This window comes from Cyprinus carpio, chromosome B23 (assembly GCF_018340385.1).
Source record: "Cyprinus carpio isolate SPL01 chromosome B23, ASM1834038v1, whole genome shotgun sequence".
Classification (NCBI taxonomy): domain Eukaryota; kingdom Metazoa; phylum Chordata; class Actinopteri; order Cypriniformes; family Cyprinidae; genus Cyprinus; species Cyprinus carpio.
The window spans coordinates 27,424,549-27,452,179 of record NC_056619.1 but is presented as its reverse complement, the minus strand read 5'-3'; the positions used below and the strand labels follow the sequence as shown (position 1 = coordinate 27,452,179).

The following is a 27,631-nucleotide window of genomic DNA, read 5'->3' as shown; positions in this document are numbered from 1 at the left end:
CAGAGATGCTCAATTAGGTTTAAGTCAGGGCTCTGGCTGTGCCATTCAAGAACAGTCACGGAGTTGTTGTGAAGCCACTCCTTCGCTATTTTAGCTGTGTGCTTAGGGTCATTGTCTTATTGGAAGGTGAACCTTCGGCCCAGTCTGAGGTCCTGAGCACTCTGGAGAAGGTTTTCATCCAGGATATCCCTGTACTTTGCCGCATTCATCTTTCCCTCGATTGCAACCAGTCCTCCTGTCCCTGCAGCTGAAAAACACCCCCACAGCATGATGCTGCTACCAACATGCTTCACTGTTGGGACTGTATTGGACAGGTGATGACCAGTGCCTGGTTTTCTCCACACATACCGCTTAGAATTAAGGCCAAAAAGTTCTATCTTGGTCTCATCAGACCAGAGAATCTTATTTTTCACCATCTTGGAGTCCTTCAGGTGTTTTTTCATGTGTCTTGGGAGAGGCTTCCGTCGGGCCACTCTGCCATAAAGCCCCGACTGGTGAAGGGCTGCAGTGATGGTTGACCCTACAGCTTTCTCCCATCTCCCGACTGCATCTCTGGAGCTCAGCCACAGTGATCTTTGGGTTCTATCTCAGTTTGGCCGGGACGGCCCGCTCTAGGAAGGGTTCTGGTCGTCCCTAACGTCTTCCATTTAAGGATTATGGAGGCCACTGTGCTCTTAGGAACCTTAAGTGCAGCAGAATTTTTTTTGTAACCTTGGCCAGATCTGTGCTGTCTCTGAGCTCTTCAGGCAGTTCCTTTGACCTCATGATTCTCATTTGCTCTGACATGCACTGTGAGCTGTAAGGTCTTATATAGACAGGTGTGTGGCTTTCCTAATCAAGTCCAATCAGTATAATCAAACACAGCTGGACTCAAATGAAGGTGTAGAACCATCTCAAGGATGATCAAAGGGTCTGAATACTTGGGACCATGTGATATTTCAGTTTTTCTTTTTTAATAAATCTGCAAAAACGTCAACAATTCTGTGTTTTTCTGTCAATATGGGGTGCTGTTTGTACATTAATGAGGAAAAAAATGAACTTAAATGATTTTAGCAAATGGCTGCAATATAACAAAGAGTGAAAAATTTAAGGGGGTCTGAATACTTTCCGTACCCACTGTATAATGTGACTTTATGGTAAAAATATGTAAGTGACACTCTGTGGTGCAGCAGGATTTGGAACAGCATTACCGTGGACAATCTTTAACTTTAACTTCAAGTTGTTCAACTGAATGTTAAAAATCAGATTGTTAGCTGAAATATCCACAAAAAAACAAAACAACAACAACACTGAAATAAAAGCGTGCAATTTATGTCAATCAGATCAGCATGAAAGAAATAAACAATAATCCAGCAGAGAGAAAGAAAGAATCATCTTGGGTCCAATTCGATTAATATTAAAATGAAGTGATGCGCGATAAAGACACCCAGCACTTTGATGCTGATGTTGTTGCACAAAATAAAAATTGTTTAATTATTGTCTGTTAAACATACTAACAACAACAACAACAACAAAAATCTGTTTAGGAGTTAGGAATATGTTGGCAAACATAAGCTGTAAATGAAGACTTTAGGTGACATAAAACTGTTGTCAAAGGTCTATCAGAAATGCGAAAATTATTGGGTGTTTGGTGGGGGGGTGGGGGGGATGTTGTGGTGGCTTTGAGTTGTGGGTACTCGGGTTTATGTCCCCACCAAATGACAAAAGGAAACCTACGCCCTTGCCTTAAACAAACATGACAGAATCACACACACATACTCACACGCACACACACTCACGCACCCACCCAAGCACAAACACACACAGCCACAGACACACCCACACACACACACTCACTCACGCGCACACACACTCATGCACCCACACACACACTCATGCACCAACACATACACACATTCACGCACCCACCCACACACACATACACACACACACACAGTAAGCCTCCATGGTGAGCATCTTTATTCATGTCCTCAGGTGCTTGTGAACTTACAGACCGACATGAAGTTGCATGTTTACAGTGTACATATATAAAACATCTCATTATCACACTAATGACTGTAAGATGTCAGTTCATCAAACACACACACACACACATCAACTCATGCTGAAGATCAACAGACATCCTCAACAGTCCTCCCGTTCTCTGAGCTTGTGTGTGTATGTGTGTGTTTTCATGTGTCTGTCTCCTCTTCAGTGATCTGTCTGATGTTCTGCAGTAGCTCAGAAAAAGGTGGTCGTCCGTGAGGTCTCTGAAAACAAGAACACACACACATAATAATTGAGTGCTGAGTATGCAATATGAGGTATTTTTCTCCTACAGAAAAGCCTTAAAAACTGCTAGATCTGATTACTTTTTATATCTCTTTTAGAAGAAAACGAACACAACCCCAGCTGTTTATTCAATACAGTGGCTAAATTAATGAAAAATAAAGCATCAACATACATTGACATTTCCCAACAGCACAGCACTAATGAGTTTATGAACTACTTTTCTTCCAAGATTGATACTATTAGAGATAAAATTGTAACCAAACTGTCTAACCATTAGGCCACAAATAATCTCTACTTTAGGAGAGGAAGAATTGTATAAACTTATTAAATCATCTAAACCAACAACATGTATGTTAGACCCTATTCCATCTAAGCTCCTAAAAGAGGTCATAGATCCTCTTCTGACTATTAAACATCTGGTCATTGTCATTAGATATGCCCTAAAACCTTCAAACTGTAAGCCTCTTATTAAAAAAAAACACAACTTGACCCCAAAGAACTAGTTAATTATAGACCGATCTCGAATCTCCCTTTTCTTTCAAAGATACTAGAAAAGGTAGTATCCTCACAATTATATTCCTTCTTAGAGAAAAATGGCATCTGTGAGGACTTCCAGTCAGGATTTAGACCGTATCATAGCACTGAGACTGCTCTCCTTAGAGTTACAAATAGGGCTGCATGATTACGACAAAAATCATAATTGTCGATTGTTCCCTTGAAATTGTAATTGCGATTATTAATTACGATTATCACAATTTACATTGAATGATGTTTATACCATTGTTTGATGCAACTGCATGCCGTATTTTTATATGAAAATAAACAAGCTGTAAACACTACAACTGAATTTTTTTTTGTGCTTTTCTATACTATTAAGCCTCAAATGTCAACTATACATCAGATTTTGGTTTCGTCTTTAAATTATAAAAAAGTGAAAATATGAATGGTATTATGTTATACTAAAATTAAAATAATGGGAAAAACCCTTAAGATAACCTGTAGAAAGAAAAAAGCGCATCTTAAGCACACAGAATAATATAAGTGGACTTTGAACGATTAATTGCCGCTTTGAATGATTACGTAATTGTGGCATCCGTAATTATAATCGCGATTAGAAATTCGATTAATTGTGCAGCCCTAGTTACAGTACAGTATATGGTTGTATCTATTAGTGCTACTGGATCTTAGCGCTGCGTACGACACTAACGACCACAACATTCTTTTAAATAGACTAGAAAGTAATGTTGGCATTAATGGAAGTGCATTAGCATGGTTTAAATCATACTTATATGACCGCCATCAATTCGTAGCAGTGAATGAAGAAGTATCATATCGATCTCAATATATATAAAGATCGCTAATATTAATCTGTTTCTTTCTTATTCCGAGGTCACCGTAGCCACCAGATCCAGTCTGTATCCAGATCAGAGGGTCACTGCAGTCACCTGGATCCAGTACGTATCCAGCCCAGATGATGCACCTAGAGAGGACCTCTACAGCCCTGAAAGACAGATGAGCCCCAGAGACAGATCCCCTGTAAAGACCTTGTCTCAGACGACCACCGGGACAAGACCACAGGAAACAGATGATTCTTCTGCACAAACTGACTTTGCTGCAGCCTGGAAATTAACTGCTGGTTTCGTCTGGCCAGAAGAGATTTGGCCCCCCGACTGAGCCTGGTTTCTCCCAAGGTTTTTTCTCCATTCTGTCACCGATGGGGTTTTGGTTCCTTGCCACTGTTGCCTCTGGCTTGCTTAGTTGGCGACACTTCATTTACAGCGATATCATTGACTTGTTTTCTACAGATATTATTTAAACTGAACTGAGCTGGATGATGATATCACTTAATTCAATCATGAACTGCCTTTAACTGAAAAACGTGTATTTACTGTTGTCCTTTTGCATTATAACACACTTTTTTCCTATTTAATACTGTAAAGCTGCTTTGGCACACTCTGTATTGTTATAAGTGCTATATAAATAAAGGTGACTTGACTTGAAGATCAGAGAAATGTGTCAACTCAAATCTGCAGACTGAGTGACTCTCAGAAACTATCATTGACTTGTACAGACTGTAAATTATGGGTAATCTGTGTAGATGTGTGGTGTATGGATTGTGAAGTGTGTGTCTCACCTCATGCCAGCAGTGGAACATGATGTTGTAGATGTGCGCAGATGCCCGGTGAGGCCTGTAGAGACGGCCGTCCTGCGTCACCTCCTCCACCACCTCCAGATTGGAGCGGTTTTCAAATGGTGTCTTTCCCTCCGAGAAGACCTCCCACATCAGCACACCTGTTCACACAAACACAAATGCATCAGCACACACCCATAACACACACACACAATCCCTGACCTCTGACCTCCAGTCCTCACCAAATGACCAGACATCTGACTTGTTGCTGAACTTGTTGAAGTGAAGAACTTCAGGTGGAGACCATTTGACGGGAAACCTGGAGCCCATAGAGCTGGTGTACTGATTGTCCAGAACGTACCTGCGGGAACAGACACCGTCAGTCCAATGGAACAAAATCATCGGCTTGCACCTCATTCATATCGCAGTGGAATGTTCTAAAAAACACATCTAACCAAAAAGCATGATACTTTTGGATGAACAAAAGCCCAATATCTTTGGAAGGAGGAACATCAGGATACAGTTTCTTTAAAACAAACAACAAGACTGATTCACGGCTTGCTCTTCTTCTTTAAGGGGTCATGACATGTACTGTAGGGCGTAGAGAGCAGGGCTTTGTATGCTTAAAACATCCTGCAAGTTTTATAATTTAAAATGTCCTCATCATCAATAAAAAAGTCTTTATGTAATAACCCTCAGGAAAAATGGCTTGTTTGGGATCTGAGGTGCAAGATGATGTCAGAGGGGCACAAACATTTGCATAAACACGCCTCCAGAGCAAGACATCGACGAATAGTCTTCCTCTCAGCATAGGCTCCGCCCACTGGCGTTCACCTGCTAACGGCTAACACTTGATCACACTGAATGCAAGTATCAAATCGCGTCAAAGGTAATTAGAAATGACAATCACTGCACTATCTTGTCTACACTGGATACAGTATACAGTATATATAGTCTGTCGTCAGGACAAATGCAGTGAAAGAACGCTCGCTTTGACGTGTTTGGTTTAAACAGCTCATTCACATCTTTGTACAGATATCAGAAGGAGCACAGCGTAAGGAACAAGAGGAGAGTTTATTTTTAATGGCGTCCTGGATCGTGTCTGAGAATTTTGTTTTGTAATCGAGGCACAGCGTCATGGAGTTACAGAGAAACATCCGTTGAAAGATGAAGCGTTACTAGATCTGACCGCAGCAGCATCACAAACCGCAACTAAATGATTTCATAATTCTTCATCTGGAAATGACTGTATTATTTTTATTATGCTTTCAAAACACTCACATGCAATAACTAGGGGGCATTGATACTGTTTCCTATGCAATGACGTTAGCCAATCGTAACAGTGGCTGATTACTAGGGCTACCCCCTAATATTCGACTAATCCAGGGATCTCCATCCCTGCTCCTGGAGAGCTACCATCCTGCAGACTTCAGTTCCAGCCCTGCTCCAACACACCTGTCTGTAATTATCAAGTAGCCCTGAACACCTTGATTAGCTGGCTTAGGTGTGTTTGATTGGGGTTGGAGCTGAAATGTATTGAAATGTCTACTTTCAAATGAACCAATTCAAATGGAAAACAAATATTCTCAGATTATGTATGACACATGCACACAGGCGCATCACTACTGCGGAGTCAGTGTCGGCAACTTCATCTCTAAACCGAGAACAAAGAAAGCACTAGTTTATCAATGAATTATTAAAATGTTAATGCATTTTCCTTATTATTTTTCCCTGACACATTCATAATCTGTGTACTGTGGCAAGCTTTATGCATGGGCTTGAGCACTTATTAGGCTTTGTAGGCAATTAAAGGCTCATTATGATTTAAATGGTTTATTAACAGTGTTGGAGTAACGCGTTACAAAAGTAATGGATTACAGATTACTTTTTGCTGTAACACAGTAGTGTAAGGCATTACTAATCATTTTTCAGTAGTATTTTACTCGGTACATGTTCAGTAACGCTTGCGTTACAACACACTTTTAGCCCAAAATGTAACTGTTCAAAGAAAAAAAAAAGAAAGAAAGAAAAAACAGCAAGACTGCGAGAATCAAAAATGCTGTAAGTAAGTTCTATTTCCTGTTCGTGGTCAGTCAATAGCCTCGTGTGGTGTCCAAGTTTGTAAATAAATACTAAACGACAACTTCTGATATATCTGTTTAGCGATTTATTATTTCATTCATCTCCCTCTCGCTGGTGGAACCGTGGAACTTTGAATTGTGTGACGTCGTCCAGTGAAGGCGTGTTTAGGGCGGGTTCTACAGGAGTGCCGCGAGGTTACTGGCTCTGTGCTGAAGGTCCAAGCTCCGCCCGGCTCGCTGTGAGCCCCGGGTCGCACTGGCCAGAGGAAGAGAGGCTAATGGGTGAAGATGGCAGAAGACTCGTGCGCGAGATGGAAGTATACGCATTTTGTCATGGAATTAGAGTTTACATAGTCCTGTTGTGTCTAATATGAATAGACCCAAGCTATTCACAGATATTGGCAGATAATCACTTTACCTCTACCATACTTTTAACAGATTTGGATCGTTTTGATTCTAGCTGTCTTTAATGTCAAATAATAATAATAATCGGCAGGGATCCCAGACCAACACAATTAGGCTCACGTCGCATTTTATTAGCCCTATTACGAAATAATGAAGGCTAATGTTTACAAACATTATTAAAACAGTTATAAGTTTCTCTCCAAAACAAATCCTCTAAAGTTTAGGCTATAAAAACGTCAATCCAAAAAAAATTAATCTAAGGTGAAGCTGATGCCTACCTCTCTCATTCAGCACGAATCCAAATGTTTCAATGTTCACGACGTATCTGGATGCTAAAATATTAATTATTATATAGTGTTTGTACTTTCATCGACATAAAACATCATCCTTCACATCGGCTATATCAGCACAGTGAGGCGCGGTCACGATGAACAGCACATTCTGTACAACGGAGCAGTGTAACTTTATTTGTTTCTTTAACTCTATTTTATTTTGATAATGTACAGGCTTCAATATAGCAAAATGTTGTGTGTGCGCGTAAAGGCCAATTTATACTTCTGTGTCGAGTGTACGCCGTAGTGTACGTCGTAGGCTACGCCGTCGTGAGCATTTATACTTCTGCGTATGTCTGTTTTGCTCTGCAGTTATACTGCCGAAACGCTAGTTGACGTGAGCGGGTTCCACTGTGTTTACATTCCTCGATCCTCGCGGGCTTCTACGAACAATGGCGACTGAAAGAGAGCGGATCATGTTGGAGCTGGAGCTTATCGAGGTCCAAAAACTGTTAATTTTTAGTTTAAATTACTAAAACTAAAAGGCAGAAACGAGAGAAGGCGTCGGAGGAGATGGCTGTATTTCCTCACTTCTTCAATTAATTGTTCGGTCACTTGGTCCATTTCCATGTTGGCTCTTCACTGAATTTCGGAATTTAAAAATTGGGGGGCGGTCCAGAGTGCAGAAGATCATTCCGGAAATGCGTAGGAGGAAACGTGATACTACCAAGCCGACCAATCACAGATCTTGCAGTCCGCGTCGTCGCGACGCGTAGTTACATTTTTGAAGAGGTGCGCGTCAGGGTACGGCGAAGGGTACGACGTATGGTACACGTCAATGCGTATGCTACGCCGTACCTACTACGCGCACCCGACGCAGAAGTATAAATTGGCCTTAAGGCGTCGGCGCAATGGTCATACCAATGCTGGTTGGTTATACAGAAGCAAGACATATTCAAAGCTGTCAAACTTTTTGCAAAATAATTAAAACTGTAAAGCTTTTGCAAAATAAAGAAAACTACTCTCTGCTGTTTCGTTTTCCTTTCCGTAAACTTTAGAACATGTCACAATGAACCGTGATTTAGCACATTTTTTCTTTTGTTTTGTTAATCTGTCAATATATTTAAGTGAAATATATTTAGTGTATATGCCTATATTCCTTTATTTGTAAGCCTATAGTTTTTCTGTTTTCTCCATTCACAGAAGCGCTGCAGGTGCGTGCGATCTGTTGAATTCTTCTTACACTATCCTCAGATAAACTCTAAGGTACCTCTGATGAGTTCACAGCTGAGTGATATTTCATTCGCTGGCTTCAGCGTCACATTTGCATAGTACTACTGGAATAACATTATTAACCGGTTTAATGGTCATTTAAAATTTTCGATTCTGTTTGGAACTATAAAATTTGATTTAGTTTCTGTTTCTGGTTCTGTTCCTGTCAAAATTTCATTCGTTTCCAGTTTTCGTTTTCATTCCTTGAACCAGTTCAGAGCCCTGATTGTTAGTAGCCTGGATAGCCCACAGTCATTATGCTACACCATATCGCCCTCTACTGGATGTAAAATGCTCTGCAGTACATTTTGTCATTTAAGAATGAAGGGTTAGTTCACCCAAAAATGAAAATTAGCCTGTTTTATTCACCCTCGAAGCATCCTAGGTGTATGTTTATGTTCTACTTCTGTAGTTATTTTGGTGAAAGTAACTCAAAAGTAATACAGGATTCATGTAACATATTAAAATTCTGAGACAGTAATATTGTAAGGTAAGGAATTACATTTAAATAACAGTAACAAGTAATCTATAATGTATTACAGTTTGGAGGTAACTTGCACAACACTGTTTATTAATAAATGTGCGATTAGTCGACTCATGCTTTAAATTAACAACTACTAGTCGACCAGAAAAGTCCTTTGGTGAGGGCAGCCCTACTGATTACTGACAAGCCTTAAAGGACCTGCCCCTTAAAAACAGGTAATTTTAGATAGAGAGAGAGTGTGTCTGAATGAGGGTTGAAAATAATAATTTTCCCTCATATTTATTGGTTTTTAAACCCCTTTGATTGGCCAAAAAAGGTTTTTTTTTTCCTAACATTCCTATTATATAATGAAAACATGATTTCTGAATGTTCTCTGAATGTGCAAGGCTTCAGAATGTTTTAAAAACATTAAAATATGAACATCAAGGAAACATACAATTTTATAATTTGTTGATTGTATCATTATGGAAGTTACTTTTGAATGTTTTCTAAATGTTCTGAAACAAGTTGAAACATTTAAAAAAACATGAACTGATATGTTTAAAAAATGTTCCATGAATGTTCTAAGAATGTTTGTTCACAACTTTAAGAGAACCTTGGCAGAACGTAGTAAGAACATTTCCTGTAAGCTGGGCAGATATCAGAAGAACTGAAGTGGTGATCGGGTCAAGGGTGGGATTGGTTAGGTTAGGTTAGGTTAGGTTAGGTTAGGTTAGGTTAGGGTGGGTTAGGTTAGGTTAGGTTAGGTTAGGGTGGGTTAGGAACTGGTCGGGACTCTGACCTGGTCATGCCAAAGTCGCACACCTTCACCACGTTCCTCTCGTTCACCAGGCAGTTCCGAGCGGCCTACGGGGACACACACACACACACACACACACACACACACACAGACACAGTATCATTCCCTGATACACTGCAGTCATCCGTGACTGTGTGTCATTTCTGGATTCATCTGACTGCTGAGATGTTGTCTGTAGTCACAGATCTTTGTCGCTGTTGTACATCAGCACAATACACCGAGCATAGCACAATAATCTGCTGCAGCATCAGCATCAGCTGAACCAACCAGAAAAACAACATTTATGCTTCTGCCGCTGTCTGATCAACTGATCTACATGTGAATTGTGCGATTGTATGTTGTTTTTTTACCTATGTCTTGAGAAAAACAACAGTCTTCATACTGATCTGTGAAGCAGCATTCTCTATTGTAGGAAGTGCTATAAAAATAAAGGTGACTATCTATTTAGACCTATGCCTATTTATCTATACATGTTTGTTTCATAGACTGCATGGCCTTAAAACCATCGAACGCCTGAAACTTTTTAAAATATGACCAGGCTTTGTCAAGACAACATTAAAGTTTGTTTTGACAAACTTTTTTTTTTATTAAACTTGTATACATTTTTCAGGAAGAGCTTCAGATGTGTTGATCATCACACCAGTGTACTCCTGTCCGCATGTCTCAAACAGGTCCTGTGTGTTCTTGCCGTGTCTCACCAGGTCTCTGTGGATGAAGCTGTTCTGCTCCAGGTACTCCATGCCCTCGCAGACGTCCTGACACATGAAGAGCAGCTGGACGTGGCCCCAGAGTTCTGCTGTGCTGTCGCAAGAAGTGCAGCAAGCAGCCGTTCTCCATGAACTCTGTCACGATGCAGATGGGACGCTGCGTGACACACACGCCGTACAGCTGGACCAGCTTTGGGTGGCAGAGACGGCTGCAGACACACACACAGAGGCAGAGTTTGAGCTCTATAAACTCAGAGTTAATTGAATCAGTTCTCAACACAAATTCAGAGCTGTTCAGCGGCTCACACTCTTAAAAATAAAGGTTCCAAAAGGGTGTTTTTGCAGTGATGCCATAGAAGAACCCTTTTTGGTTCCCAGAAGGACCTTTCAGTGAACAGTTCCTAAAAGAACCATTGGAAAAACATTTTAAAAATCTAAAGAAACTTTTTCGACTACAAAGAACCTTTTCTCCATTTGAAAGGTTCCATGGATGTCCAAGGTTCCTAATAGAACCTCTGATGCCTTTATTTTTAAGAGTGCAGGTCACTGAAGAAAGTTAACACTGAGATATCAGCTGATCGGAGCGCAGTCACAGACACTGATATTCAGTCGGGGGCCAGTTCTCCTCTGACCAGACGAAACCAGCAGTTCAATTCCAGGCTGCAGCAAAGTCAGATTGTGCAGAAGAATCATCTGTTTCCTGTGGTCTTGTCCCAGTGGTCGTCTGAGACAAGGTCTTTACAGGGGATCTGTCTCTGGGGCTCTAGTCCTGGTCCGCTGTCTTTCAGGGCTGTAGAGGTCCTTTCTAGGTGCTGATAAAGTCTTTTGAAAAACTGGTGCTGGCCAACTTGAAGGACATTACTGGATCCTTGCTGGACCCTCTTCAGTTTGGCTACAGAGCAAACAGGTCTGTGGATGATGCAGTCTATATGGGACTGCATTATGTTCTCCAACATCTAGACAGACCAGGGCCTTTTGTTTGTGGACTTCAGCTCAGCCTTTAACACTATCATCCCAAATCTCCTCCTGTCAAAACTAACTCAGCTCTCCGTGCCCACCTCCGTCTGTTAGTGGACCAACAGCTTCCTGACAGACAGGCAGCAGCTAGTGAGGCTGGGAAAATACACATCCAGCACCCGTACAATCAGCACCGGAGCTCCCCAGGGCTGTGTTCTCTCCCCACTGCTCTTCTCCCTGTACACTAATGATTGCACGTCTAAAGACCCCTCTGTCAAGCTCCTGAAGTTTGCAGACGACACCACACTCATCGGCCTCATTCAGGACGGTGACGAGTCTGCTTACAGACAGGGGGTTAAAGAGCTGGATGTCTGGTGCAGGCTTAACCACCTGGAGCTCAACACACTCAAAACTATGGAGATGATAGTGGACATCAGGAGAAACCCCCCTGCTCTTCCCCTACTCAAAACTGTCTATTGTAATATACCTCCACATACAATTGTCAATCTGTATATTGTTATTCCCTATTTACTTCTTCTATTTTTATTCTTTTATTATCTGTGTCTTGTCTTGTCACTGTCATTCTGTTGCACTGTAGAGCTTGTCACGAATTCCTCATATGTGTAAACATACCTGGCAATAAAGCTCATTCTGAGCTCTTCTGTGTAAAGTTTTGAAAAAAAGAGGCAAAGTTTTGAAAATGTGTGTAAGCAGCTGTAAAAAAAAACTTTAATATTTGAGACATGTTTTCATAACATTGAAAGAACACACTCTAAGATCAACATTCTTTGAATGTTCTTATGTGTTATTTGTACTTGGTGAACGTTATAAGAAACAATAATATTCATGACAAGAAAAGTGATAATTTTAATAAATGTACAAATAACATTATATTTTGGGCGAAAATAAAGTTGATTGGTAACCTTTAAATAACATTATAAATATGATAAGAAAACTGGAGGTTTTAATGTTCTAAGAATATTACAAATAAACATTCAAATAACAATATATTTTCGGTCAAAATAAAGTTAGTAGAATGCTCAAGAAATGTTTTGGTAACATTTTAATGCTTTTATAATATTAAAACAAAGTTAAAGTAACATATTTTGGTCAAAGAAAAGTTAGAATAATGTTGTTAGAAACGTTTTTGCACCCTTTAAATAATGTCATAATTAAGACAAGAAAACTGGACATTTCAACGTTTTAGAAATATTTCTAAACAATGTCCCACAATGTTTTTATTACCTAATTTTGTGACTCAAAAACAAAGCTGAGAGATAACAGACATTTCACTCATATTTGCTCACTCCTGTGACATGTGTTTCCATCACACACACCTCCAGATTCTTCCTGAAACGTCTGAGCGACTCACAGAGCAGGTTGAATGAGAAACAGACGCTGAATGAAGGATTGATAAGAATCTAACGCTCACCTCATGGCTCAGGAAGTCTCACACACACACACACACACACACACACACACACACACACACACACACTCACAGACGTCTACCCACCCACCAACCACACTTTCCAGCTCCTCAGCAACTTTTCACTTGTTCAGTGTGCGTGTGTGTGCATGTCTTACGTCATGATCTTGGCTTCCTCTATGAAATCTTCTTCACTCATGGCTCCTTCCCTGATGGTTTTAATGGCCACTTTATGCTGCGATCTCCATTTTCCCAGCTGCACCACTCCAAACTGACCGCTGCCCAGCTCCTTCATGAAGGTCAGCTCTGACGGATTGATCTCCCATTTATCTGCACACACACATCAGAGTGTGATGTAGTCATCAGCTCTAGTCTATTAATGGGTGTTAATGAGTTCTCCTGTAGCTCAGAGAGTAGATCATCAGAAACACTAAGGTCAAGGGTTCGATTCCCTGGGAGTGTGAGCACCGATCAAATGTAAATACTCTGAATGCAATGTAATTTGTAGTCATTGGGATCAACTGAATTCAAAGCGAAGCTGCTTTTTCTGTCCCCATTGATAGATATTTGTTCTTGTTTTAATCAAGGCTTCTAACCCTAACGGACCACATATATTCATTTTTTATTTATTTATCCATAACACCTGTGAAAATTCTCCCCTTCTCTGCAAACTGATAAACGTACAGCTGTATTCCTTTAGTTTGATTAATCACATAACATTCATTTAATTTCTTTGTATTACAAGTTTTCCTAAATGTTATGTTTAAAATAGTAAATGAGGCATTCTATTTAAATTAGCATATATTTCCAGAATAGAAATCTGAGTCCAGGTTCATAGCCGGTCGAGCGGTTGGATGTCACGGTTGAGGAATTCATTGACGATCCCTTGCACTGTGTGTGTGTGGGCGTGGTCGCTGATTATCCTCCGGGAAATCAGCGACAGGTGTTTTTCATTACCACTGTCTATTTATACTCACCTCATGCGTCTTCTGTTTGTCAGATCGTTGTTGTATGTATGTACCTGTTGTGTTCCTGTCTCTTCGGCTCCTCGTGTCTCCTGGTTTGTCTCTGGCTGGAAGTTCGCTGTTGCAGTGTTGTCTTCACGATTCACCTACACTGGACTCACCCCTTCACGTCTGACCATTGGATCGAGTTGCCCATGCAAGCCTGCGCTGCCTAGTCATCGTCATCATCAAAGATACCATCGAGTTCGGAAGTACCGGTGTTATTCATCCAAAATAAAGGATCTGTTTTACTTGCTATTGTCTCCTCTGTCTTTACGTCACAGAACGATCTGACCATGCAGGGGGCAGCAAGCGGATCTGATGTCACGGAGTACTTCGCACACAACACGGCCCGTATGGAGCGGCAGGAGGAGAATCTCGCCGCAACTGGAAGGGCGGTGCAGGCATTGGTAGCGCAGGTGTCCGGGCTCACCCAGCAGGTCCAACATCTGACACAGCCCATTGCGCCTAACCACCGCCGATTTCCCCCGCATCCGTCCGTCAACATGAGCCGTGCCTGCCAACGCCGGAGAGTTATTCTGGTGAGCCAAGTTATTGTAGAGCTTTTTTGACCAAGTGCTCAATGTTTTTTGCTCTCCAACCCCAGACGTTTTGCACTGAAGATTCGAAGGTGGCCTTCGTGCTTACACTGCTATCCGGACGTGCGGCGCTATGGGGGACGGGCGGTGTGGGAGAACCATCGACCCTGTTGTGGCTCGTTTGCGGCACTCTCGGAGGAGATGAGAAGGGTGTTTGACCGGGCAGTCGCAGGCAGAGAGGCGGCTCGCCAGCTCGCAGACATCCGCCAGGGAGAAAGATCCGTCGCCGACTACTCCATCGAGTTTCGCACCCTCTCCGCAGAATGCCGCTGGAACGAGCCGGCGCAATGGGACATCTTCCTGCATGGGCTGGCTGACCGCATCCAACACGAGATTTATACCCTGGACCTGCCAGAGAAACTCGACGATCTGATCGAACTGGCCTTACGAGTGTACGCACGCCTGCATCGGTTGGAACAACACACTCGTACGACACTTACACAGAGGAGCTTTGGGATCTCCCCACTCAACGCTTGTGATGCGGTCAGCCCCGTCGACGATCACGAGTCCATGCAGGTGTGGGTCGAGCCCGGCTCTCCCGGGAGGAGAGAGAGAGAAGGAGATCCCGAGGATTGTGCCTCTACTGTGGGGGATCTGGACATTTTCTCAATAGTTGCCCAGTAAAAGAGCGGGCCCGGCAGTAAAGAAGAGGATCCTGTCGGGCGGGTTCTCCCATCCAGAAAGCCTCTTCCACCCTCCTCCCGGTGAGATTGCAGTGGGCAACTCGGTCACATCGCGGTCAAGCTCTTCTCGATTCCGGGGCTGAAGGTAACTTTATGGACTGGTCATTTTCACAACAACTTCAGATACCCACCATACCATCTCACTAACAAGATCTCAGTCAACGCACTCAATGGTCAAACAGTTACCCACAGTATCTCACACCACCAGTCAGATAACACTCATCACATCCGGCAATCATTCTGAAGAACTGTCATTTTTCCTCATGGACTCCCCTCAGGTTCCCATTGTCCTCGGCCACCCCTGGTTGGTGCGGCATAATCCCAGGGTGGACTGGGGACATAACTCTGTTTCGGCCTGGAGCACTGAGTGTTATGCGTCTTGTTTAGTGTCTGCTGGTTCATCTCTGTCTTGTTCTGTCTTGCAGGAAGAGCCGGTGAATTTGTCAAAACGTGCCCGCCGAGTACCTCGACCTGAAGGAAGTGTTCAGTAAGTCCAGAGCTGCTTCTCTTCCTCCGCATCGTCCCTACGACTGTGCTATAGATCTACTGCCAGGTACGTCTCCGCCTAAGGGCAAGTTATACTCTCTGTAAGTTCCCGAGAGGGAGGCCATGGAGAAATATATTTCTGATTCTCTGGCATCCAGATTCATCCGACCTTCCTCTTCTCCAGCGGGGGCGGGGTTCTTTTTTGTGGGGAAGAAGGACGGTTCCCTGCGACCTTGCATTGATTACCGAGGGTTGAATAACATCACGGTAAAGAATACTTATCCTTTGCCGTTGACGTCTTCAGCCTTCGAGAGGTTGCAGGGAGCGTCGGTCTTCACAAAACTGGACTTACGTAATGCTTATCATTTGGTCCGCATCAGGAAGGGGGATGAATGGAAGACTGCATTTAACACCCCTAGGGGGCACTTTGAATACTTGGTTATGCCTTTTGGGCTCTCCAATAGCCCAGCGGTCTTCCAGGCACTCGTCAATGATGTGCTGAGAGACATGGTCGATCAGTTCATTTATGTTTACCTGGATGACATATTGATTTTTTTTCTTCGTCTCTCCAGGAACACGTTCAGCACGTCAGACGAGTGCTTCAGAGGTTGCTAGAGAATGGGCTTTTTGTCAAGGCGGAGAAATGCGCTTTTCATGCACAGTCTGTCCCTTTCCTAGGTTAAATCATTTCGTCTGAGGGAGTGCGTATGGATCCTGACAAAGTTTCGTTTCGGCTCCCATTCTCACGACCCCTGATCGATCACGTCAGTTCGTGGTGGAGGTCGATGCGTCAGAGGTGGGGGTAGGCGCAGTGCTTTCTCAACGCTCTTCAGACGACAAGATGCATCCTTGCGCGTTCTTTTCTCATCATTTGTCGCCTACCGAACGTAACTATGACATTGGTAACAGGGAGTTGTTGGCAGTCAAGTTAGCATTGGAAGAATGGCGACATTGGTTAAAAGGGTCGGGGGTACCTTTTATCGTCTGGACTGATCACAAGAACTTAGAATACATCCAATCTGCCAAAAGACTCAACTCCAGGCAGGCTCGGTGGGCTCTTTTTTTCGGTCATTTTGACTTTACTCTTTCATACCGTCCGGGTTCTAAAAACATCAAACCCGATTCATTATCTCGTATTTTTGATCCATCCGAATGCCCAGCTACTCCCGAGTGCATTTTACCGGAGACGCTACTCGTCTCCACACTCCGATGGGAGATCGAATCGAAGGTCAAGACGGCCTTAGAAGGGGTAACGCCTCCGTCTCGGTGCCCACCGAACCGATTGTTTGTGCCGGAGGAATTACGGTCAGACGTTATTCAATGGGGTCATTGTTCCAATGTAGCCTGTCATCCAGGAGTAAATCGTACTAGATTTTTAGTTAAGCAACGATTCTGGTGGCCATCTATGGCTTGCGACATTCGAGATTTTGTGTTGGCCTGCTCGATCTGTGCGATGGGTAAGACTGCCAATCGACCCCCAGATGGGCTTCTTCAACCGCTGTCTGTCCCTTCGAGACCCTGGTCCCACATAGCGCTAGATTTTGTTACCGCCCTCCCGCCATCCCAAGGCAATACGGTTGTTTTAACCGTAGTGGACCGGTTCTCGAAGGCGACTCATTTTATTCCCTTGCCCAAATTGCCTTCAGCCAAGGAAACAGCGGTGACTGTCATCGATCACGTCTTTCGGTTACATGGCCTCCCGACGGACGTGGTCTCTGACAGGGGATCCCAATTTGTCTCCAAATTTTGGCAAGAATTTTGTAAATTACTGGGGGCCACTGTCAGTCTATCTTCGGGTTACCACCCCCAGAGCAACGGGCAGACCGAGAGAGCCAACCAAGATTTGGAGAGAATGTTGCGATGTATTGCCGCCAAGAATCCTTCCTCTTGGTGCCAACAACTCTCAATGGTGGAGTACGCCCACAACTCGCTACCTGTGTCATCCACGGGCTATCTCCGTTTGAGGGTAGCTTAGGGTACCAGCCACCTATTTTTTCTAGTCTGGAATCCGAAGTCGCGGTCCCCCTCCGCTCACGCTTTTTTTCCAGAGGTGTCACCGTACATGGACTAGACCCCGTGAGACTCTGCTCCAAGTAAGGGCGCGCACCAAGGTTAAGGCCGATCGCCACCGGTCAAGACCTCCCGTGTATGTCGTCGGTTTCCAAAGTGTGGCTTTCTACTAAGAACATTCCACTCCGTTCCGTTTCTAATAAGCTAGCTCCCAAATTCATTGGCCCATTTCCTGTCACCAAAGTCATTAGTCCGGTGACAGTCCGCCTTAAACTCCATCCTGCGTACAGAAGAATTCATCCCGTGTTCCATGTATCCAAATTGAAACCCGTATTTTATTCACCCATTAATCCGCCAGCCCCGGTTCCCCCCACCACCGCGACTCGTAGATGGGGGACCCCACTTATTCGGTAAATCGAATCCTGGACTCAAGACGGAGGGGACGCGGATTTCAGTACCTGGTGGACTGGGAGGGGTTACGGTCCGGAGGAGAGAAGTTGGGTTCCTGCTAGGGACATTCTGGATCACTCCCTTATTGATGATTACTATCAACAGGTAGGTTCCTCTGGGAGCTCCAGGAGGCGCTCCTAGAAGGAGGGGTACTGTCACGGTTGAGGAATTCATTGACGATCCCTTGCACTGTGTGTGTGTGGGCGTGGTCGCTGATTATCCTCCGGGAAATCAGCGACAGGTGTTTTTCATTACCACTGTCTATTTATACTCACCTCATGCGTCTTCTGTTTGTCAGATCGTTGTTGTATGGATGTACCTGTTGTGTTCCTGTCTCTTCGGCTCCTCGTGTCTCCTGGTTTGTCTCTGGCTGGAAGTTCGCCGTTGCAGTGTTGTCTTCACGATTCACCTACACTGGACTCACCCCTTCACGTCTGACCATTGGATCGAGTTGCCCATGCAAGCCTGCGCTGCCTAGTCATCGTCATCAAAGATACCATCGAGTTCGGAAGTACCGGTGTTATTCATCCAAAATAAAGGATCTGTTTTACTTGCTATTGTCTCCTCTGTCTTTATGTCACATTGGACCGATATTCAGTTTGCATATCGGTCCAACCGCTTGACCAATGTTGCCATCACCACTACCCTCCACTCAGCACTCACACATCTGGACAAAAAAGATTCATACACGTCAGAATGCTGTTCATGGACTTCAGTTCAGCATTTAACACAATCATCCCTCAACATCTCATTCAAAAACTGGTCCAGCTGGGGCTCAACATTTCGCTGTGCAACTGGCTGTTAGACTTTCTGACTGGAAGACCTCAGGCAGTACGGGTCGGTAGCAACACATCCGACAACACCGCAGCACTGGCCAAGAAATCACAGCAGCGTCTCTACTTCCTCCGCAAACTGAGGAGAGCCAGAGCCCCAGCCCCCATCATGTACACCTTCTACAGAGGGCACCATCGAGAGCATTCTGACTAGCTGCATCACTGTGTGGTATGGCGCCTGCAACGCATCCTGCCGGAAGACCCTTCAACACATAGTGAGAGCAGCTGAGAAGATCATTGGTGTCTCCCTCCCCTCCCTCCAGGACATTTGTATAGTTGTATTTAATATTTTATCTGTATTTAATGTCCTTCTGTTAGTGTTATCTGTATGCACCAAGGGTCTGAGAGTAACACAATTTGAATTATCTGCATATATGTACTGTACATGTGGAAGAATTGACAATAAAGCAGACTTGACTTGATAATTCTTGTCTGATTCTGTTGTCATATTAGAGTTACATGTTTTTCCAGAGGGGATTCTGGATTTCTCTTTTTATCACTCCATAAATCAGAAAATACTGTCAACAGACAGCAAACAAACACATTTTCACCATGTTTTCAGGAGTAAAATGTTTATAAATCAATGTGAATGAAATATGAACAAACCTTCAGAATATAGTGAGGAATAAAACTGTACAGTTTGGTGTTTTTTAAAAGAAAAAACTCTTTAAATATTTAAATCTACAGATGCAAACTGATAAAGTACAATAAAATAAACACTTAAATGTGTGTTTCAGATGTTTTCTTTTCACTTATCTGAAAGAAGAGACATGATATGGAAGCAAAATAGTGCAAAATCTCAAAAACAGAGCAGTGCATTAAAACACACTGGTTAGTCTGTAATGTCTTGAGCTTACAGGGTCTTTTATATGTTTTATAGTTTTAATTGGTTGAAATTCTAAAAGTGCAGCTGTTGATGATGGTCCTTCATATGTATGTGTGTGTGTGTGTGTGTGTGAGTGTGTCTGACCTGAGCTGAATCCCGCTGTGGCTGGCAGACATGTGCCCAAGGGGCTGATCGGATATCGCAGTCTGGAAACCAGCCCTGATCAAACACAGACAGATCATCAGCGGCTCGTTGCAGCAGAACTACAGAGCAGAGATGAACAGAGTTACCTGCTGCATTGTGTCTGTGGTAGTTGATGAGTTCAGGAATAGAGCCGAACACATGATTTTCTGCCAAGAAGAACTGAGCCGTGTCTGTCTGCTTGATCTGGTAGTGCCTCACCTCCCCTTTACCTGAACTGATCAATCAATCAGTCCATCAGTCAGCGAATCCGGTGATCAGTCAGTGAACTGATGGAGAATCTTTACCTGTGTGTGTAAACGGAGACGGTGTAGCTGCTGGGCTGACTGGAGCTCCTGACCACAAACCCTCCGTCCTTCCCCTAAAACACACAAGGAAAATGATACAGATGTTGTTGATGATGATGATGATGGATCAACTACTGATGATTGATGCAGGGGCTTCTTTACCTCTTGTCTGAGTAAATGTTCTGCTTCAGCTCTGTTGATGTTCTTGCAGTACCAGCTGATGAAGATCATCATCATCATAACACACACACACACACACATATGAACTCTGTCAGTGACCAGTGAGCTCTGAATGAACTGATGAAAATCTGGAGATTATTAAGGAGTGATTCTGGAGTGATTCTGACTGTTTAAAGAGATCTGGAGTGACTCTGATTTGTTAGAGAGATCTGGAGTGACACTGATTGGTTAAAGAGATCTGGAGTGACTCTGATTGGTTAAAGTGATATGGAGTGACTCTGATTGGTTAAAGAGATATGGAGTGACACTGATTGGATAAAGAGATCTGGAGTGACTCTGACTGGTTAAAGAGATATGGAGTGACTCTGACTGTTTAAAGAGATCTGGAGTGACTCTGATTGGTTAAAGAGATCTGGAGTGACTCTGATTGGTTAAAGAGATATGGAGTGACACTGATTGGTTAAAGAGATCTGGAGTGACTCTGATTGGTTAAAGAGATCTGGAGTGACTCTGACTGGTTAAAGAGATCTGGAGTGACTCTGATTGGATAAAGAGATCTGGAGTGACTCTGACTGGTTAAAGAGATCTGGAGTGACTCTGATTGGATAAAGAGATGTGGATTAACTCTGAATATTTAAAGAAATCTGGAGTGATTCCGATTGGAGTGACTCTGATTGGTTAAAGAGATCTGGAGTGATTCCGATTGGAGTATTTCTGGTTGGTTAAAGAGATTTAGAGTGATTCTGATTGGAGTGACTCTGGTTGGTTAAAGAGAACTGGAGTGACTCTGATTGGATAAAGAGATGTGTCATAATTCTGAATGGTTAAAGAGATCTGGAGTGACTCTGATTGGAAGAGATCTGGAGTGATTCAGATTAGAATGACAATGATTGGTTAAAGAGATCTGAAGTGATTCTAATTGGAGTGACTTTGATTGGTTAAAGAAATCTGGAGTGACTCTGAATAGTTAAAGAGATCTGGATTGATTCCGATTGGAGTGACTCTGATTGGTTAAAGAGATCTGGACTGATGCTGATTGCTTAAAGGGGTAATATGACGTTGCTAAAAATAACAATATTTTGTGTATTTGGTGTAATGCAATGTGTTTATGTGGTTTAAGGTTAAAAAAACATGTAATGTACATTATTGTTTCTCCTCTATGGCCCACCTCGATTTTTACAAAGCTCATCATTCTGGAAAGCGAGGTGTGCTCTGATTGGCCAGTTATACAGTGCATTGTTATTGGCTGAATAAAAGTGTGAGACGGAAATGTTACGCCCCTCACCATACTGTGATGCCGTCTCCATGCTTGACGACACAAATCCAAATAAACCCATTACAAATGAGGCATTTGTTGCATCAAGTGGGGACATAATTATTGATTACTGATTATAATGACTTATACTGTGTTTTCACACGTTGTGTTGCACATTGTGCTGCGTACACATAAAACCATGTTTGCATTTGTGATTTGAAAAAATGACAAACAACAAGCGCTACTCTACACTGCTCAAAACTCACGTTTGAATCATCAGTGGCAAATCCTTTACATATGAAAACGTACTTACAGACTGTGAGTCAGAAACGCCAGACTGTCCTTGCAAAGTTGTAACTGCCCCACTTTATAGAAACAGACACCGGCATTGTAGGCTACTCTCACAGGAAACAGTCCTCGTCCTCCATAAAATGCACAGCACACATATGAATATTTGGGTTGAACTCTTCTGGAATAGTGTTGTAAAAAAACTTAACCAATGATTTGTAGTTGTATCCTCTTTTGGAAAGCCAAAGTAGTTTTCGCTTTCACAACGAAACACAAAGCGACTCCACAACATGGTGCCGGCAGCAACAGCGAGAATAAAAGTTATGCCCTCTTTCTTTGCATGAACATTTGGGCGGCATTATGCAAATCTTGACATAGACATGTGGAGGCACGTTAGAATGAGCCATTTTAGGAGGGCGTGGTTGGCACACGCACACACACAAACACAAACACTCACACACACATGCCTTCTTCGCTCGCTTTGAGGAAAAAAACAGCACCACTGCATGGAAGACTGTCCCCGGACAGCGTGAGGAGATCCTTTAGCAGGATCAATGCACCCAAAGCTCCGGGTCCTGACAACATTCCTGGGCGTGTACTGAGAGACTGTGCAGTGGAATTCACTGATGTCTTCACAGACATTTTTTCACATCTCACTTAGTCAGGCTGTTGTCCCCCACATGCTTCAAAGCTACCACCATCATTCCAGTCCCAAAGAAGCCATCTCCATCCTGCTTCAGTGACTACCATCCAGTTGCACTTACCCCTATTCTCATAAAGTGCATGCCCCCCCCCTCTCCCTGGACCCATTCCAGTTTGCATATCGGTCCAACAGCTCGACCGATGATGCCATCGCCACTGCCCTCTACTCAGCACTCACACATCTAGAGAAAAAAGACTCATACGTCAGAATGCTGTTCATAGACTTCAGTTCAGCATTCAACACAATCATCCCTCAACAGCTCATTCACAAACTGGTCCAGCTGGGGATCAACATTTCGCTGTGCAACTGGCTGTTGGACTTTCTGACTGGAAGAACTCAGGCAGTACGGGTCGGCAGCAAACACATCCAGCACCATCACACTGAACACTGGGGCCCCCCCCCAAGGATGTGTGCTGAGCCCCCTCCTCTTCACTCTGCTGACCCATGACTGGACACCATCACACAACTCCAACCTCTTTATTAAGTTTGTGGAGCGAGGTGAGCCGCATGGCCGGGTGGTGCAGTGACAACAATCTCTCTCTGAACGTGGAGAAGACGAAGGAGATTGTTGATGACTTCAGGAGAGCGCACACTCAGCATGTTCCTCTGACCATCAACGGTGCGACTGTGGAGAGAGTGAGCAGCACCAAGTTCCTGAGTGTGCACATCACAGAGGACCTCTCCTGGACCGACAACACCGCAGCACTGGCCAAGAAATCACAACAGCGTCTCTACTTCCTCCGCAAACTGAGGAGAGCCAGAGCCCCTCCCCCCATCATGTACACCTTCTACAGAGGCACCATCACAGCATCTTGACTAGCTGCATCACTGTGTGGTATGGCACCTGCAACACATCCTGCCAGAAGACCCTTCAACACATAGTGAGAGCAGCTGAGAAGATCATTGGTGTCTCTCTCCCCTCCCTCCAGGACACTCACCCAAAACGTCTCACTCGCAAAGCCCTCTGCATTGCAGGTGATCCCACTCACCCGTCACAGAGCTTCTTCAGTCTGCTGCCATCAGGAGGAGACTGCGGAGTTCTCCAGGCCAGGACCAGCAGACTGAAGGACAGCTTCATTCATCTGATGGGTTAAAGAGATGTGGAAGTACTCTGTCTGGTTGATACTCACTCATTGGCCTCTATAGTTCCAATTTCTGTAACATAGTTACTGGGAATGAAGCCCTTGTTCCTGAGAGAGAGAATCAGCAGAGATCAGCACATCAGAACTCAAGAAACACACACACACACACACACTAACACACACACGCATGCACATGCACTCACACACACACACATACACACACACAGAAACACAAACATAAACATAAACATAAACACAAACACTCACACTCACACACACACTCACACACATGCACACAGACTCACGCATACTCACACTCACACACAAACACACACACACACACACACACACACTCACACAGACTCACACACACTCACACAATCACACACTCACACACATGCACACACAAACATAAACACGCTCACACACAGACACTCACGCACACTCACACTCACACACACACACACACACACACCCATGCTTGTCTTTGGCTCTCCACCACAGCTGGTGTTGTTTGTGGAGTAGTATGTACGTCTCTCCATGATGAAGCGTAAGGTCCGAACTCTCTCTGGCTGTGAAGTCGTACAAGGCCACCACCTTCATCACACTGCTATCATCATCCTCAGGAGGAGACGGAGGGAGCTTCTTCTGAGACAGCTGAGTCTAGAACACGAGGAGAGAAGCATTGCAGGAGCACAGAATGAACGAACGAATCACTGAACGAACGAACAGAGGACTGTATACCGTATAGACGGATCCCGAAAATCTGCTGGTGTTCACATCCACACCACTGCTGCTTCTGAGAGACACAGAGATCATGACTCGTCACTGTCTCACACACCTGCCTTGAGCTGCCTTGCTGTTTGTTTATGAGCTTTGAGAATGATGATGTCACCCCCAGCAACTCTTAATGCAACGGTTATGACGGTTATCATCATTCATACTAATCATGTGTCTTGCAGGAAAAGCAGCAGACATGCAGGAAAATAAAGCGTGTGGAGCACAAATGAAGGAACAGCAGGATAAAAGTCAGCTGAACATCATCAGCTGTTCCCAGCGATCGTTTCATTCTAACAGTGTTTTGACCTTTGACCTCTGGTTCCAGTTCTGTGGTGGAAACATGTGCTTCATTCAATTCAATATGTACAATGTATAGCGCTTTTTACGATACAAATCATTGCAACGCAACTTTACAGAAGATTCAGTTTCTACAATATTTAGTAGTAGCTTCATACCTGGTCTGTAGAGCACAGCAGCAGCAGCAGAAGATGGAGTGAATGGACTGATCTAGAGGAGAGAAACACAGACGATGAGCTGCAGAAACACAGAGGGAGGACGACGGTCTGCTCACAAAACCCGCCCAGACAAACCACCAAAACACCTGCTTCTGAGGGTCCTCCACAGACTTGCTTATCCTTACTGAAGCTTTATTTTTGTAGTTAACATCATCACTTTCCTTTAATTCATTCTTACAGGATTCAGAAGCATTAACAGAACATTAGTGTAGGGTTCACCTTCAAACAACATTCACTCAGAAATGGCTAGCAAGTTTCACAAATAATCTGGCAAGTAGCCCTACACATTGAATTAAAAGTGAAATTTTGAAGTAGAAAGACTCATATGTGACCCTGCAGTCATAAGTAGCACAGGTATATTTGTAGCAATAGACAACAATACATTGTATGAGTCACAATTATACATTTCTCTTTTATGACAAAAATCATTAGGATATATTAAGATCATGTTCCATGAAGATATTTAGTAAATTTCCTACCGTAAATATATCAAAACCTAATTTTTTGATTAGTAATATGCATTGCTAAGAACTTCATTTGAACAACTTTAAAGATGATTTTCTCAATATTTAGATTTTTTTGCTCCCCCTCAGATTCCAGATTTTCAAATAGTTGTATCTCAGACAAATATTGTCCTCCTAACAAAACCACACATCAATGGAGAGATTATTTATTCAGCTTTCAGATGATGTATAAATCTCAATTTCAAAAAATTGACCCTTATGACATACATATAGTATTTTCTTTTAAAATGCACTCCAATTATCTTTTAAAGACAAAATTAGTATTCCTTAGTATTTATGTCTTGTTTTCTAGTATAAATATCTAAAATTTAAAAACAGGTAAAAATTTCTGTCAGTGGTGTAAGAAAAATAATCTTGTTTAGCCTTTGAATTAAAATTATTTTTCTTACCCCAATGACAAATATTTTTACTTGTTTTAAGCAAAAACTAACAAAAATTTTTATTTTTATTTTATTTATGTTTTTCAGAAGACAAGACATAATATATGTCAAGTAAATGCATCCTGATTCAAGAGTTTTGTAGATATTTATATACCAGAAAATAAGACAAAAACACTAAGGAAGAACATCTTTTTTGCGCTGTAGTGTATTCTTGTTTTATCCAATAATGTAACAGCATCCAGAATTAACTAGTCTTTACAGAATCCTCTTTAACAAAAGTTATAGCAGTCAAAGCAACAAATAGCGTTATCAAAGTGTGTCTTCAAATCCTCTAACGTTAGGAATGTCACACAAAACATGCAGTTTCATCACAGAAACACAAGATCTTCAACATCTTGTCAGTTCTGTGTAAGAGCAGAGCGTTTCTCGAGAACAAGGGTGTGAAGTGGCTTCAGCTGCAACACAATGACCACCTGCACAAACCGCACACTTTCCTGTCAACAGAAAGGTGAAGAGATGCATCAGCGAGCACACGCTTCTGTGAGGATCGCCGGACACCGTCTGACAAACCTGCTCCAAATGACTCAGGCTACCCTTCAAAAGACAGTATGGAACTTTAGGTACAAACAGATTTAGGGGGCAGCTGTGGCATAATGGTTAGAGAATTGGACTTGTAACCAGAAGGTCACAGGTTTGAGTCTCGGTGCTGGCAGGAGTTGTAGGTGGGGGGGAGAGAATGAACAGCGCTCTCTTCCACCCTCAATACCCATCGCTGGGTATAGCTGCCCACTGCCCTGGGTGTGTGTGCACTTGGATGGGTTAAATGCAGAGCACCAATTCCGAGTATGGCTTACCAAACTTGGCAAAATGTCACGACTTTTCACTTTCACTTTCAAACGTGTAGTTTTAAGGTACTGAAATGCAATTAAATGAATGTTCTGTGATTAATCAAACTAAAGGAATACAGCTGTACGTGTATCAATTTTGCAGAGAAGGGGAGAATTTTTAACAGGTGTTATGGATAAATAATAAATGAATATATGGTTTCAGGTTCGTTAGGGTTAGAAGTCTTGATTAAAACAAGAACAAATATCGGTCAGTGGGGTCAGAAAAAGCAGCTTCGCTTTGAATTCTGGAAATTTATGATAGTCAGCATATTTAATTAGACAATGTATCATTTTGCACATTTATTGTACATTTCAGAAAACTTGTAATAGCAGAAATGCAGTTCTCAGTGTAATCAGAGTGCTGTGTTTTGTGATCTGTGTTAGTTAGGAGCTGACGAGGAGAGAAGGTTCAGGTGAATCTGGGTCACACACCAGTGCTTCATCACTCTCACTGCTCAGGCAAAACTTCACTTTCCATCATTCAACACAAAGAACTCAAAATTAACTGCAACGGGGGCATAACTAAAACTGACAAGCAGTCGAGTGCTATAATAACCCTAATGAATAAATCAGTCAAACATGAACAGATCAATAACACTTTCTCATTAGACACGGTGTGTTAAAGGGACCGTTCACCCACTCAAACAACACTGGTAGAAAGCACTATATCACAGGTAATAAAGTCAGCTTTAAATGATGACAGGATGATCGTTTGAGGTGAACGATGGTCAGTGTTAATAATGATCTTCTGCTCAATAATATCATTATTATGATGTGAAATATTCTCATACTCACTGGAGTGAATCATTATACTGCAGTCCGTCCTGATACAGCAGACCGTGTGTGTGTG

The 27,631-nt window shown here is 43.0% G+C and overlaps 1 protein-coding gene across 1 annotated transcript; it reads right to left on the bottom strand.

Annotated features, from left to right (window-relative positions):
- Window positions 1-1,936: 1,936 nt before the first annotated feature.
- LOC109061348 (tyrosine-protein kinase TXK) lies at window positions 1,937-27,631 on the bottom strand. Its single transcript, XM_042750762.1, is given in 16 exon segments — window positions 1,937-2,249; window positions 4,406-4,563; window positions 4,645-4,763; window positions 9,698-9,762; window positions 10,414-10,491; window positions 10,493-10,631; window positions 12,967-13,138; window positions 19,844-19,918; window positions 19,990-20,117; window positions 20,188-20,261; window positions 20,350-20,404; window positions 23,744-23,803; window positions 24,171-24,358; window positions 24,440-24,494; window positions 24,931-24,982; window positions 27,577-27,631. Coding segments are annotated over 16 exon segments (1,509 nt in total). The 5' UTR covers window positions 27,590-27,631; the 3' UTR covers window positions 1,937-2,171.